General features: G+C 36.1%; 1 protein-coding gene across 3 annotated transcripts in view; it reads right to left on the reverse strand.

The window, feature by feature from the left end:
* The window catches only part of EPHA5 (EPH receptor A5), a 398564-nt gene that overhangs the window by 22578 nt on the left and 358810 nt on the right, over positions 1–17176 (reverse strand). For all 3 annotated transcript variants that reach the window (XM_010848896.1, XM_010848895.1, XM_010848897.1), the window contains 3 exons: positions 8408–8469; positions 6416–6625; positions 2766–2915 (listed from right to left, as the gene is read on the reverse strand). In XM_010848896.1, the coding sequence (XP_010847198.1) occupies positions 2766–2915; positions 6416–6625; positions 8408–8469 (422 nt within the window). The remainder of the gene's footprint in view (positions 1–2765; positions 2916–6415; positions 6626–8407; positions 8470–17176) is intronic.

Genomic DNA, 17176 nt, shown 5'->3' on the forward strand with positions numbered 1-17176 from the left:
AGTCTTCTCCAATGCCACAATTCAAAAGCATCAATTCTTTGCTGCTCAGCTTTCTTTATAGTCCAACTCTCACATCCATACATGATCACTGGAAAAACCATAGCCTTGACTAGATGGACCTTTGTTGGCAAAGTAATGTCTCTCTGCTTTTTAATATGCTGTCTAGGTTGGTCATAACTTTCCTTCCAAGGAGTAAGCGTCTTTTAATTTCATGGCTGCAATTACCATCTGCAGTGATTTTGGAGCCCCAAAAAATAAAGTCTGACACTGTTTCCACTGTTTCCCCATCTATTTGCCATGAAGTGATGGGACCGGATGCCATGATATTAATTTTCCGAATGTTGACATATTTGGGAAGGACTAAAAATAATTTCAAGTGACAAATCAGAATTAAATATATCTCAAGAGTGAGAAGGAGCTATAACACCAAATAGGGATAAATGTTTTCCTCGAGAGAAGGGAGCAGCCTTGTTGGCATGACAGAATGAAATACTCTCATAAAGACTAAAGGAAACAGTGGCATTGAAATGAGCCTTGAGAGAAGTCCAAAGCCAAACCATATGTTTCAAGTTAGCATTAGACATTTATCTGGAGAGTGTAGCAAATAGCAAAATAGGTCTGGTCTCTGTCTAGACTAGATTAATCCATAGTAATTATTACATACTGAATTGAATATTTTATATTCAATTAGAAGACTGATTCAATTGGAAACAGTGTGGAGGTTAGATATAAAATTTTGGAGAGCCAAGCTGAAACTTCTGGCATAACTTATATTTTTGTGGCCTAAAGAAAGTCATTTAATCTCTCCATTGTATTAACTGGGAAATGGATAATAACCCTCTGATTGATTGCTAAACATGCAATGATTTCATCACTTTGGCCACAGTCCTGGCCCTAAAATCATAAAGTTGATGACAGTAGATGATATTTTCTCTCAAATTTAGAGAAACATAAAAGTCAGCATCCCTTCTTTGCTTGACTAAGTCAACCAAACAGGACACAAAGAAAACTAGTTGTAGCATTGTAGATGACAAAAAGAAAGGGAGACTCATTGCCTTGCAGTATGCTTGCTGAGAGGCAGGAATCAATCAGCTTAATTTCCTATTGCTATCCAAGAAGAATGCTGTTAAATATTTCTTGGGAAAGCCAGAGGGCGACCTTGACTTCTCATCTAGGGAATCTGAAGGAGGCAGGCTGGTTAGAGCAGCACTGAAGAAGGATTCTTTACCAGCTGGGCCAAGAATACTGGAATGGGTAGTCTATCCCTTCTCCAGCAGATCTTCCTGACCCAGGAATTGAACTCTGTTCTCTTGCATTCAGGTGGATTCTTTACCAGATGAACTACCACGGAAGCCCAGGACAGCCTGCAATAGTACCTAAAAGAGGGGACACTGATAGAACAACCAACAAGAATGTGCTGTCCTCTGGTGAAGCAGACATGTGTGAGGCATCATAAGAGGCTGTGAGGTGGGGAGCAGGCAGTAAGTATGGGAATTCTCGGATATCAGCTGGAATACAAGGATCTCACAGAGAGGACAGCAAAAATCTGACAATTCTTCCTTCCCAATCTCCCTACCTGGTGTCAGGCTGACCCTGTTGTTATAGAATACACTTTGAAATGGATGTAGGATTGACTTCGATTTAGACTGGACTTGGATTTTTTTATCTGAAAGTGAATCTTAATTACTAGCATGGTACTGCTGATTCACCAAAATGCAGCTGGAGAGTTACAGTACCTGTGTAATAATCCCTAAAGGCGTAGGAGAGGGAGACTTTAGAGAGCATGGACAAAAGAAATAATTGGGGAAAAAAGAAATGTTTTAAATCGTCATGGTGATTTATTGAGCTAAGCTTGTTCATTATGCTGTTATTTTCTACAAAGAAGTAATGAGCTATTAGTTGTTAAATCATTTAAAATAGTATAGGCATAGAGTATTGTTTTTGTTTTTGATACAGTAAGGACTTAATACATGTTAGCTTTTATAATTATTTATTTGAATAAAAATATCAAATTTCAATGTGATTCAAAATAGAAAGGGCTGTACTGAATAGTCACAATGGAAAATTACAAAGGAAAAGACCAGAGAGTCATGTGTCAAGCATCATTCTGAACCTGAATAGAAGATTCTTTTTTGGGGTCTTTAATTCCAAGATTCTATTATTTTAAGCTTGAATTATTTCTCCATATGGGAAAAAAGCAGCTTTTTTTTTTTTACTTTTTACAAAATTAAACAGACAATATAACTCTTCCTCTATTTTTAAATATAAAGAAACATAGATTATTTCTTTTTATTCTCTAAGAGCATCCCCTGTTAAATCAATATCATTCATCCTTTTCATATGGAGTATTAGCTCCTTTTATCAGGCACATGTTGTAAAAACTTGCCTGTCAGTATTCATTCTTTGATGGCTCTTTCTTCATTTTTGAAAATGATACTGACATGAAATGAGTGAAACATCATGATAGTATAGCTAGAACTGTCCTGGCAAGGGACTAAGCTTTTATATAACAATAACTTGCTTTCCTTTGTGCTAACTTATTTTGAGGTTTTGTATAAAGGATTTTAATAACAACAAAACAGACCAGAGGTTAAGCAAAGAGCCTTTCACTTTTTTAAGCACCTCTCATTTTCAGAAATACACATATATATACACATATACACACTTATATTTGTGTGTGTGTGTGTGCGCGTGTATATAAAAATCGCATGACTCAGAGACCTATATCTCATTTCAAATTTTAAGGGGACTAGTTTTGTACTTACATCTTGGTTGGTCATCTCCCAGTAGGGTCTTTCTCCATAAGATACAACCTCCCACATCACGATTCCATAGCTCCAGACATCACTCGCAGAAGTAAACTTTCGAAAAGCAATAGCTTCTGGGGCAGTCCATCTGATTGGAATTTTGCCTCCCTAAAATTGAAAAAGAATAAAAAAAATGTCCACATACTTCAAATGTATCTAAGGATACTTCTGCCTTACTGAAAAGATGTAGAAAGAGATGTAGCATTTTTAAGTGAATCTGTTTGACAGCATGCAGTCTCCTTTCACATATCTCAAGCCCATAAGCACTTGTAGACTGACTACTAATTGGCTGTCCAGAAGCCTTCTAGTTTAAATTCTGTCTGACTGCTGGAACACATACAGGACCCACATCTCAATTACAGTATCAGGATGGCAACTTTAAGTGGGGAAAGCAGGCAGTAAGGCAAATCAATAAGGTATACTTTCATGACTTGCTAACAGAAAGTAAAGGACTCAAATTCCCAGAGTATCACTTTTTCCTTTAATATAGGGATTGTAAATAGAAATTCTTGATTGCTGAATGCAATCCTGAGAAGTTTCAAAGTTAATAAGGCAAGCATGAAAATCAGATATATTAAAAAAAAAAAACAACTTGGTTATACTTTCTCCTGACACTGTGCAATTTATTTTAGACTTGATTTCTCTTATTTTTTATTGTCATACTTCTGTGTGTATTTGATCAAACTGACTATTTTTAAAAGTAAAAGGCACGTATCTAAATTAGAGTCAACCAAATTAAAAATTATTAAAATTAGATTATGGGGGAACACTCACAAGGTTATCAAGTTTGGGTTTTTACATGATAAAAACTATGATTTGGTAAGTTTTCTCTTAGTTTACAAAATAGACAATTTTATATCTCACCCATTTCAGTGTAAACTCTTTTCTCTTAAGTTTTCAAAGAAGGAAAATCCATGCAACAAATATGTCATCTATAAGCAAATACACCTTAAAATAGAGACTGAGAGAGAGAAAAATGTGGGTTTTAAATATTTTCTTGGAAGAAACTAAAATATGTATTCCTGTTTTGCAGGAAGAAAAAAATTTAATTTACCCACTAAAAAAAAATGGGACTTAAATTGCTCTTTATGAACCAAAGCTTCAAGACATATGAAGAAATAACAACTTCATGTAATGATTGAAATTTCTGTGAGTTGACATTAATTTGAATTATTCAAGCTAATTTTCAATTATTTGCTCCTTAGAAACATGATAATACCACTTTAAGAAGACTCTCCTGAAACATACTTTTGTTAATTAAATATTCACAGGCAAGATCACATCATTAGGCCAACTAGGTGGCATTTGGGATGGCCTATATTACTATTATGTATTTTATTATATGTATTTATTATATAATATGTGTATACATACACATATGTATACATAATAATATATGTGTTAACATATATAATAATATATGTATACATAAATAGTTGTTCAGTCGCGTCTGACTCGTTGCGACCCCATGTGGTATAGCAGCCCACCACGCTCCTCCGTCCATGGAATTCTCCAGGCAAGAATACTAGAGTGGGTTGCCATTCTCCAAGGGATCTTCCTGATCCAGGGATTGAACCCAGGTCTGCATGGCAGCCAGATTATTTACCTTCTGAGCCACAGGGAAGCCCTTATGATTTCTCTTCAAACTGCAATTTGTCGATTATTTTAAACTTCAGCCTCGAAGTTTTCTCCTGGTCCTCTGACCATCATATCGTATATCAGTATTATCTGAAGTTCCCTCACTGACTCATTTCTCAGTATATGGATTTTCCACAAAGTGCAACCATACCCCATTTCGAGGAGTAAATCTTGAGGGCCTCATCTTTGGCTTCCTTCCCCCTCCTTCTCCACTAGCATAACACATTTACACAGATCTTGACAAATTCACTTTATACATTTATTAATAACTAAGACACCAACCAACCATACTGGGAACAGATTTCTCTATAAACTCAGTCTTGTTTAGGCCAAGTTTATTAAGTGTAACTCTAATCCCAAGAGAATCCCTACTTGAGGTTTCAGTTAACAGAAATAATGACAATAATAATTAGGTCTAGAAGACAGGAAAATCCCACCAATTAATTTATTGATTTATTAGGCTGACCAATGGAAAGTTTTGTTTGCTTAGGTAAGTTACTCTTGATCTTCAGCATAGTGAAATCCTAATGATCCATAAATCACAACACAATGAAAAAAAAACAGCCTTATAATCTAAAATAGACTAAAACAAGTAATTTTAAAACATTGAATTAAATTAGAAAATGTTCACATTTAGCATAAGTGATGTCAAAAGTATTCTGTATTGAAACAAAAGTTAACAACATTGTATATATAGTGAAAAAGATATAATGATAAATTCCCGCCTTCATAAGACGTTTAAACATTGAGGATGTTTTGATGACCTTCAAAAGATTTAGAACAAGTTTAGTTTATTATAAGGCATTAAAACTCAAGAAATGCAGTACATAGACTGCTCAGGAAATTCTGTTCCATCATTACCCAGAGTTTTCTACAGAAAGAACTGTCAATTGTATTACAATGATTCAGGAAGCAATTACTTTGCTGGAAAAGGGTGTTGATTTATGCTCATTTTGACAATATGATTTAGTGACCAATTTTCCATAGAAGCCGGCTTAACAGTTTACATGGTATAAAAGAAAAGCAATTAGGCATTAAAATACTTCCAGTAAATCAAAACTTTCTGAAGGAATAGCTCTTTTATTCCCTATCATATGAATATTTAGAATTTTATATTCTAAATATAATATTTATATTTAGATATTTAGATATTTCCGTACTTGTTTTATACATGAACAAGTATATATATATATATATATATATATATATATACACATATATACATGAACCCTATATATAGGGTTTATGCTAAAGGACTGATGTTGAAACTGAAACTCCAATACTTTGGCCACCTCATGTGAAAAGTTGACGCACTGGAAAAGACCCTGATGCTGGGAGGGATTGGGGGCAGGAGGAGAAGGGGATGACAGAGGATGAGATGGTTGGATGGCATCACTGACTCGATGGACATGAGTTTGGGTGAACTCCGGGAGATGGTGATGGACAGGGAGGCCTGGTGTGCTGCGATTCACGGGGTCAGAGTCGGACACGACAGAGCGACTGAACTGACTGACTGACTGAAATGCTATACATGTTTATATATTCACATACAAAGCATATTAATATATTCAGATACATAATATGAGCACATATTACATGCATACATATATTATATGTTAATATATGTATATATTTATTACTTTTAATACAGGACATTCTTTAACTTTTACATTTAATACTGTATATGATTTTTATCAGTTGTATCCACTCTGAACCCAAACTTTTTATTTTCAGTATCTGTAGAAAAAAAATAAACAGTTAAGACTCATTACGTGAATACTTAGCTTATCTAAGTTTAATATTTGAATTTTCTGACATCTAACAAGGAAATTATTTGGACTTTTTTAGCCACCCTCTCTGTTTCCTCCCTCTTTCTTCCTATATTGGAGGAACTTCTTTTTCTTTTTAAAATCTTTAAATATTCAATGTCTCCAGCGTAGTATTTCAGAAGGCATTCTGTTAGATCTTACCCTTGTGGTGTAGGCTGCCTCAGGATCATCTTCCAGTACCCTGGAAAGCCCAAAGTCAGACACTTTGCACACAAGGTTACTGTTGATTAAGATGTTTCTGGCAGCAAGGTCTCTATGCACGTAGCCCATGTCGGAAAGGTATTTCATTCCTGCAGCGATGCCTCTCAGCATGCCAACCAGCTGGATCACAGTGAACTGCCCGTCATTTTTCTGTAAAGATTATACAGAAATATTAGTCCTGCAACACCTATCACTGGATCTTCCTTCAATCCTTAAATTAATACATACTACTACCAAATTCACATTGCAATTTCTATCTGAAGGAGAATGGAAAAAAATTAAGCAATAGACAGTAAACCTGATAACTGTATCAGTTACCAAGTGTATACAAAGTGTCCTCTACTCAGTGAAAGCAGATGAAGGCTTTGAAAACCCTCGACCAAAATCTTATGTATTGCTGCTCTTTTCTGCTTTGTAATTCCTTTCTTAGTCATCAGAAGAGTGTTTTCATCACTCCAATTTAGTGCCTGCCTTGGGTTAACACTGCATATTTTAGAAGTGATTTAAAAGAAGCTGTTTGGATAGGCATATTGGGGTAAAGAAGTGGCCAGAGGAAATAAGTGAGATTCTGCAGTAGCAGATGAGGGAGGGAGGGACTGAGCAATGACCAGGAGAATGTTAGTATTTCTGGGAGGCTTGCGGGCACTGGATTTGGTGTAGACACACCGAATAAGGCTCAACTGATGCTTATTTTGAAATAAAGGAATGATGTGACCTTAAGGGGCTGATAAATAAACGTACAAGAAATTTGGCAGCAGAGTCTGGTAGAGGCAGGAGACTGGAAGGGAAATTTGCCTTACCATTGGACCCCTGTCATATTCTTATGATGGTAACTAATGCCACTGCTGCTTCACTTTTCTAATCAATGACAGCTGTTGCCATTTGAGGGTGAAAGGTTGCCAGTCTACAGGTTTAATCAGGCCTGCAAACATGTTACATTGTTCAGCACATACTATTTACTAATAAAATGAGTAGCCAAAGTTTAACATTTGGAAAGTTGCGTAGTAAATTATTTTCCTAAAACCCAAAAGATCTAACAACATTGACTACCATCTATTATCACATAATGATTCTTCAAATACAGAAGTACAAGCAGTGGCTGGCCCTCAGGGGAGTTATGAGTCTGTTTGACTCTTTCATTAGTATATGATTTTCACGGATTTTATAGACATTTTCCCTGTTCTGCCTGATATTACGTATTTTGAGAAATTTAAATACTTATATTCTTTAAAAATTTTTTTTCATTGTAATTTATTTACAATCTTGTGTTAGTTTCAGGTGTAAAGTGAACCAGTTATACATATACATATATCTACCCTTTTTTAGATTCTTTTCCCAATAGGCAATTACAGAGTATTGAGTAGAGTTTTCTTTCTATACAGTAGATATTCATTAGTTATCTATTTTATATATAATAGCATCTATATCATCAATTTCAATCTGCAAATGTATCTCCCTTTTCCCCCACTGGTGACCATAAGTTTGTTTTCTACATCTGTGACACTATTTCTGTTTTGTAAACAAGCTCATTTATACCATTTTTTATATTGCACATATAAGCAATACCATATAATATTTGTATTTCTCTAACTTACTTTACAGAGAGTTAAATACTTATAAAAAATTCTCTTTTTCTCCTTTCCTTCATTCCTATCCACCTTCCTTCCTTTCCTCCTTTATTTTTTTGGGGGGAGACACATTAACATACATTAAATAAAACCCTAGAGATATGTAATTTGCATTTGTATAAGTTTCAAGCCAATTTTCAAGCCAAAGTTAATTTTTGTAGTACAATTATCCTGACTCCAGATATTTCTATTTAAAATTTAGCTTTAAATTTTAAATAGAAATATTCTATTTCTATTTCTCCTTCAACATCACAGTCAGTATATAAATAACACTTTCAATGGTTGCATTTATATAAAATCTTACCTTTAAAAATGTATCTAAAGAGCCATTTTCCATATACTCTGTCACGATCATCACTGGTTTACCTGAAAAGAGCACAGTGGTATAAACTGCTGCTTTTTTATTTTGTAGTCTTATCTAGGAAAAGTATGCATACTAAGTCGCTTTTGTCATGTCCAGCTTTTGCATGCCTATAGCCCACCAGGCTCCTCTCTCCATGAGATTCTCCAAGCAAGAATACTGGACTGGATTGCCATGCCCTCTTCCAAGGGATCTTCCTGACTCAGGGATCAAACCTACATCTTTTGTGTCCACCGGAGTTGGTAGGCAAGTTCTTTATCAGTAGTGCCATCTTTACCTGGAAGTTTTTATTTTTGTGTGCAAATTTTATATATATACATATAAAACATTATATATATATATAATGTTTTATATGTATATATATAAACAGTCCTCTTTGAGTAGCAAGTAAATTCCTGGCATGATGATATCTTAGTATATGCTAAATGCGGTCAGAGAGAAGATAGTATCACAAGAATGATAAAGATTGATATTTAAGATGAAAAAAATTTCAATATCAAAGTCCATTTGTGTAGAAAATGAGTTTAAGGATGAATTTCATTTTAATAGAGGTAATGATATGAAATGTCAAATAATAATATCCAGGAAACACATTCATCTTTCTCACAAGTTAATTAAGTTGCTCAGTCGTGTCCGACTCTTTGCGACCCCATGACCTGCAGCATGCCAAGTCTCCCTGTCCATCACCAACTCCCGGAGTTTACCCAAACTCATGTCCAATGAGTTGGTGATGCCATCCAACCATCTCATCCTTTTTTGTCCTCTTCTCCTCCTGCCTTCAATATTTCCCAACATCAGGGTCTTTTCAAATGAGGCAGCTCTTTGCATGAGGTGGACAAAGTATTGGAGTTTCAATTTCAACATCAGTCCTTCCAATGAACACCCAGAACTGATCTCCTTTAGGATGGACTGGTTGGATCTCCTTGCGGTCGAAGGGACTCTCAAGAGTCGTCTCCAACACCACAGTTCAGAAGCATCAATTCTTTGGTGCTCAGCTTTCTTTATAGTCCAACTCTCACATCCATACATGACTACTGGAAAAACCATAGCCTTGACTAGACAGACCTTTGTTGACAAAAGTTATGTCTCTGCTTTTCAATATGCTGTCTAGATTGGTCATAACTTTCCTTCCAAGGAGTGCCTTTTAATTTCATGGCTGCAATCACCATCTGTAGTGATTTTGCAGCCACACAAATAAAATCAGCCACTGTTTACCCATCTATTTGCCATAAAGTGATGGGATCGGATGCCATGACCTTCGTTTTCTGAATGTTGAGCTTTAAGCCAACTTTTTCACTCTCCACTTTCACCTTCATCAAGATGTGATTTAGTTCTTCTTCACTTTCTGTCATAAGGGTGGTGTCATCTGCATACCTGAGGTTATTGATATTTCTCCCAGCAATCTTGATTCCAGCCTGTGCTTCCTCCAGCCCAGGATTTCTCATGATGTACTCTGCATATAAGTTAAATAAGCAGAGTGACTATAGACAGCCTTGACGTACTCCTTTTCCTATTTGGAACCAGTCTGTTGTTCCATGTCCAGTTCTAACTGTTGCTTCCTGACCTGCATGCAGATTTCTCAAGAGGCAGGTTAGGTGGTCTGGTATTCCCATCTCTTTCAGAATTTTCCACAGTTTGTTGTGATCCACACAGTCAAAGGCTTTGGCATGGTCAATAAAGCAGAAATAGATATTTTTCTGGAACTCTCTTGCTTTTTTGATGATCCATCAGATGTTGGCAATTTGGAACCAGTCTGCTGTTCCATGTCCAGTTCTAACTGTTGCTTCCTGACCTGCATACAGGTTTCTCAAGAGTTCTAAATAAAAACTTTCATCCAGTCTAACAGCCCTACTGATGATCCCTGGAATATATGTTGCATTTTCCCAAATTTATTTCCATATTCTTGTAATACTTTTACTTTTGGCTACCTCTCTTTTCCCTCTAGGCCACATAGCTACAATCTCTATCAATCCAAATTTTCCCATCCCTCAAAACCCTGTTCTAGTTCCTCTTGCTATCTGGAAACATCTCTTGTAATCATTGTTCTGATGGATGAGGTCCTCCTCTTTTCACATCTGATATAAAACTGTAGCTGGACAGACTCTGAAGCCACACTGCTTGGCTTTATATCCTAGATTAAACAACTACTATCATATGATCTTAAGCAAATCAATTCTCATCTGTGTACCTCTTCACCTCCAAAATGGGGACACTAATGGCACCTGCCTCACAGAGTTATTGTGAGTATCCCCTAAGTCATATTGCTATCCAATATGTGCCCATAACTTAGAATTTAAATTTACTGTATATCATTATTTTATAAACTTTATCAACTTTGTGCATAAATGTCATTGCTAGATGTAATTTGACCAAGAGAATAGATCACATTTTACCTTCATAAAATTATGGCATTTTGTGTGTAATATGTCTGTGATATAAGATGAAAAATATAAGATCAAAAATATTTGCTATATGAAAAAATACCTAAAACAAGGTTGTTAGTTTTATCACTCCACATTAACCTCACTATATTTTTAAAAATGCCCCTTTATTCTTTAGTAAATGTATACTACATACAATTTTAGTGCTAAATTATACTGAGGTAAGTGGAAAAAGATCTTATGGTATGTCTATTGGTTAATTTTTTATATAATAAGGGAAATGGTGGTGGTGGTGGTTTAGTCGCTAAGTCGTGTCCAACTCTTGCGACGCTATGGACTGTAGTCCACCAGGCTCCTCTGTCCATGAGATTTTCTAGGCAAGAGTACTGGAGCGGAGAAGGCAATGGCACCCACTCCAGTACTCTTGCCTGGAAAATCCATGGACAGAGGACCCTGGTAGGCTGCAGTCCGTGGGGTCGCTAAGAGTCGGACACGACTGAGCGACTTCACTTTCACTTTTCACTTTCATGCATTGGAAAAGGAAATGGCAACCCACTCCAGTACTCTACCCTGGAAAATCTCATGGACAGAGGAGCCTGGTGGTGGGCTGCAGTCCATGGAGTTGCAAAGAGTCGGACAAGACTGAATCGACTTAGCAGCAATAGCAGTGGATTGCCATTTCCTTCTCCAGGGGATCTTCCCAACCTAAGAATGGAACCCAGGTCTCCTGCATTGCAGGCAGATTCTTTACTGAGTGAGCTATGAAAGAAGTCCACAATAAGGGAAATGAAGCCTATCAATTATGAAATGCACTATAATTAACTTAATGGCATTGTCCAGAAAGGTACCTGTATTTTACTTGAGAAGTGATTCATTCAGGTCATAGAATTAGAACTTTTAAATTTATTCAATCAACATTACCTTGAAGTGCAAACAGATATAAAAAGATAATTACATACAAAAAAGAAGCAACTAGGAAGAAAAAGGAGTTTTCATTCCAAAGTCACTTAAAACTCACTATTTAGTATAATATGGTGTATGTGCGTGTACTAAGTCACTTTAGTCGTATCTCACTTCTTGTGACACTATGGACTGTGGCCTGTAAGGCTCCTCTGTCCATGGAATTCTCCAGACAACGATACTGGAGTGGGTTGCTGTGCCCTCCTCCAGGGTATCTTCCCGACCTTGGAATCGAACATGTTTCTCCTGCATTGCAGGCGGTTTCTTTACCACTGAGCCACCAATAGTTCAGTCTAATTTCTTACTCAGATAATTATCTTCTGTTAAAACACTTCACAGTATTATTCTTTGAATGGAATGTGACAAGTAATACTATAAAGGCAGATTGATTTCTCTCCTCCTCTTTAAAGTTTGTAAAAGTTATAAAAAAAAGTTTGCCTAAAATAATTTATCATATATTTGTAGTATACCTGTTACGTAAAACATCCCATATGTAGAAAATATGCATTAGAGTTGTCATTTGACTTGAACTTTGAAAGTGTCACCATTGTAACAAAAGGTGACAAGGACTTCAGGAAGAAGAGGTAGCCTGTATCTTGTCATGAAAGAGCTTGTCAACTTCAAACACAGCTAGAGGCCTGGATTTTCCTTTTATAATTCAGGAAGTTACAGGACATGAGTTGGGGAACACTGATTTTTAAAATGACTGGAAATACAATACCAGGAAAAAAAAAAAAGAGGGACTCATGTTGTATTTGTAAATGGCCATGGCAATAAACAAACAAACAAAAAAGATTATAAATGCCTTTTCTCCTTAGGATTACTGTAATCTAAGTTCATAAATTGAGATATGCTCCCAGATTCAGTTCACTTTAGTTTAAATTGCTCAGTCGTAACTGACTCTTTATGAGCCCATGGACCACAGCCCGCCAGGCCTCCCTGTCCATCACCAACTCCTGGAATCTACTCAAATTCATCTCCATTGAGTCGGTGACGCCATCCAACCATCTCATCCTCTGTCGTCCCCTTCTCCTCCTGCCTTCAATCTTTCCCAGCATCAGGGTCTTTTCAAATGAGTCAGTTTTTTGCTCCCAGATTAACTTCATTTTAAGGGCATTGCCACACCCATTCAATGGACCTCAGACAAACTACTAAATAGACCAAATTCTGCTTTTGGTCCTTTGGTCTCATTTTTATATCCTAGGGCTTATTTCTGACTATCATTAATGTTGAAACCCCTTTTCTTTCAAAAGTCCAGAACTAAATAATAACTGTTTTGGCACAGGGACCTACATGTCCAAAGTTCCACCAGCCACAATGCTGGAATATTGAAATGTCCTGCTATACGAGACATCACTCCTTCATCTGTCTGATTTCAGGAATTCAGAAGTACTCAGAGATGAAGCTGAGTAGGCATACAAAAGGGACATGCAGGTAACCCTGTCTTCAGCTTTTTATCAAACAGTATGGAAGTATTTTTAAAAAATTATAGGTATTAGCACCAAAGAGTGTGTACTTACTGAACACCAGCTCTGAACAAACTAGAAAAAGGTCTACGTTTTCAGGAATCAGCCTATGTTTCAGGAATCTGCCCTGTGAAGCTCTTTGTCTTTCATTTACAGAAATCTGCTGAGGGTGTTGTCAGAGTTTAACTGGAACTGGAAGAACTGAATTCCAGCAGATATTCAAGGGATATAGTTGAAACTTCCTTTCATCAGCACCTCTCAGTCCCTACCATGCGAGAAGAACCTAATTCCAGCAGATATCCAAGGGATGTAGTCAAAGCTTTCCTTCATCAGCACCTCAGTCCCTACCATGTGAGCAGATGCCTTGTCCATCAAAGTGAAGACTTTGTCAATATCTACCTTTACCTCCTCTACCCCAAGTCTTTTATGATTACAGTACCACCCCTATATTACTACAACACAAACTTCAGTTTCCTTCTGTTCTCTTTTTCTAGAATTTCTTCTTTGCATCTATCCTCTAATTTTTTAGACTCTCTTCTTACAGTTATGGGTTAGTGTAAATATTTATTATGGCTCTCCCAAGGTCTCCTGAGCAGGAGTTGGATAAATCTTTATGTAAAAAACCTCTTTCTTAGGCAAATTTGTTCCTTAAATTCAACCCAAGTTCACTGAGCTTAGATGAAAGAATTCACAATCTAAAGAGAATGAACTGATCATAAACCTTACTGTTATTAAATAGTATATATTTGGAAACAAAAAAATAGTTACTTTTTTAGGGAGTTAGGCACCTGGTTTCTCTCCTATAAGGTTTTTCTGGGGTTCATCACCTAATTTTAAAAGTCAGATACATTATTTATGACGGTGTAGGTTGTATTTTCAATAGCAAAAGTGTTATTTGAAAAATATGATAGGAACCTAAAATGCCTCTCATATTTCAGAAAATGCTGCTGCTGCTGCTAAGTCACTTTAGTTGTGTCCAACTCTGTGTGACCCCATAGACGGCAGCCCACCAGGCTCCGCTGTCCCTGGGATTCTCCAGGCAAGAACACTGGAGTGGGTTGCCATTTCCTCCTCCAATGCATGAAAGTTAAAAGTGAAAGTGAAATCGCTCAGTCATGTCCGACTCTTCACGACCCCATGGACTGCAGCCTACCAGGCTCCACCGTCCATGGGATTCTCCAGGCAAGAGTACTGGAGTGGGTTGCCATTGCCTTCTCGGTCAGAAAATGGGGAAAAGCAATAAAAATGCATATTTGCAAATAAGCATGCCCTTCTTTTGTTGACAAGAATAAGAAAATTCATGAACCATCCGATTATTTTTTATATTTGAGCCATTTTAATGATAATTATATTTAGTTTGGCTTATGTTTTGTCTCAGTTCCTGCTAGCCTGCAAAGATGACATAGTAATAATTAATGTGGCTTACTCTAACCATTGTAAACTCAATAAAATGGTATAAATCATTTTCCATTATCCAGTTGAAGTACAAAGAGTAGATTTGCCAATAATTTTGAAAGCATATTATAAAAAATCAATATAAAAAGAGCTCATAAAGCATGTTAAAACATGATTTTAATCTGAGAGTGGAGTTTTTATATTACTTTATGTTATTTACTAAGGACCCAGTTCAGGCAGAGTCTAAGCAGTAATAGAAACAGATTATTCGAGGAATTTGCCTAGGTCATATTTTATCATTTTATATTGATAATCATAAAACAGCTATAGTTGATTGACTTATGGAGCATCCACTTCTTACAAGTCATGATATTAATTTTAACTGTCATCAAGATTGTGTAACACTGATATTACAAATGACTCTTTTCAGAGAGAAAAGTGTGGCTTGAAAAGATTCAATATATTATCTGAGTTGATTAGTGCAAGTTATAAAAAACAAAGCTGGGAATCAAATTCAGGTCTACCTATGAAAGCTGTTTTCCTTCCCTCCACACTATGATGCCTATAATTTCCAAATTTATTTTACATTTCATTTTAAAACTTAAAAGATAGTCTTTTGTGTTATATTAATTTTGATAATAATGACTGTGCCACACCATCCGGCTCATGCATAAATGGTAGATCCAGTGGGAATGCAGTTGCTCTCAATAAATAACATATTCTTACAAACAATCATTACTTATGGATGCTCCAAGCATTTGGCAGTGTTCAATAGTGAAGTGGATAGGTCTTGGGTTCTATAGTACTTATGTGAAGAATCTAAAGTGTTCAAACCCATAGAAAAATAAAGCAGAATGGTGGCTGCCAGTGCCTTGGGAAGGGAAAGGGGGGATTTCTGTTTCATGGGTATGTAGTTTCAATTATGCGAGACAAGAAGTTTCTAGAAATTAGCCATACCACATTGTGCTTACAATGAACAAAACTGTACTGTGTAATCTTCACCTAAAATTTTAATAGGGTAGATATCATGATATGTGGGTTTCTCTCGTCACAATAAAACTAAACTTCATCTGCTGCCTTACTGATGTTTTTTTGTTGCTCATGTCCAACAAAATTCAAGAAAGGAGATAACACATCATTTCTTTTAAAGCAGTTTCTCTTCATAAGCTATCTCAAAATTAGGTTAAACAAACTTTGGGTAATGTTGACTTAGCCCTTGTTTTTCAGAGCATGGCCCTTGACAAGTGGTATAGCTATCACCCAAGAAAGAGCTTGTTAGAAATGCAAAATCTCAGAGCCCAAACCAATCTATGTAAACAGATTCTGCATTCTAGCAATATCTTCAGAGGCACATTATATTTTGAGAAACACTGAAATAGGCCGCATCACAAGAGTTGTAGCTAAATCCAGGCTTATTCTTTTATTTGCATTGATACTAACCTGCTTTTCTGAAACCAGGAGTGCATCAGGAAACACAATGTATCATTTAAGGAAATAAGGGAGCATTTAATTTAGAAACATCATAATTCACTGGAAAACAGCTGTCACTTACTTGGTTTCTCTTAGAAACATTTTACAAGATTTGTAAATAATTAAAAGTAAGCCTATGCTTATAGTGGTGCAGCTGGTAAAGAATCTGCCTGTAATGTAGAAGACAGAGGTTCAATCCTTGGGTAGGGAAAATCCTCAGAAGAAGGAAATGGCAACCCATTCAAGTATTCTTGCATGGAAAATCCCATGGACAGAGGATCCTGGTGGGCTACAATCCATGGGGTGGCAAAGAGTTGTACACGACTGAATGTCTGAGTATATTATTATATTTCTATATCTGTAGTTTTATTTTGCTATGCCATTCTATATATTTGGCTGGTATTTCATTTACCGCATTAATACTTGTAGCTTCTTGAAATTACTTTTATTTTTATTCCAAGGGAAGCTTGGAATAACAAATATCACAATTCAATTATTAATGGTCAACCAGAAAATGGGATTTTGTGCTTGTAGTAGGAATAGATAATGCTTATTAAGAAGTGGAGTGGGAAGGGAGGAGTTCGTATGGGGCAATCAGAACTTAGCAGGGCACTGAGATTAATTCCACTTATAAAATTATGCAATTTTAATTTTGGGAAAGATTATAAAATAAAAAACCTCTATACCTTACCTGAGACTGGAGCATGGAAAAGCTAAATGTTTCTATTAAGTAGAAATTTCAGGCTTTCCATAATATCCTCTTTTATTTCAGATTGTTTACATTGATATAAACTTTTTCATTAGCTGCTCATTTATCAAGTTAAAAATGAGTCAGAACGTCTCTGACATTAGTGAAGGTGGATAATTACTTGTGAACTCAGAGATTATCAACTTTGTTACAGGAGCTGAGGAATCTAAGAATTAAAATTGTGACAGCTTTCTTTTATTAATAATGAAATTGACTTTAAATCACAAGGTTTGATTTACTAATAGTCAATCTTTGAGCCAGGAAATCTTTCTTTCTACAGTTATCTATCTTT

Source organism: Bison bison, unplaced genomic scaffold (genome assembly GCF_000754665.1).
Source record: "Bison bison bison isolate TAMUID 2011002044 unplaced genomic scaffold, Bison_UMD1.0 scf7180017864279, whole genome shotgun sequence".
Classification (NCBI taxonomy): domain Eukaryota; kingdom Metazoa; phylum Chordata; class Mammalia; order Artiodactyla; family Bovidae; genus Bison; species Bison bison.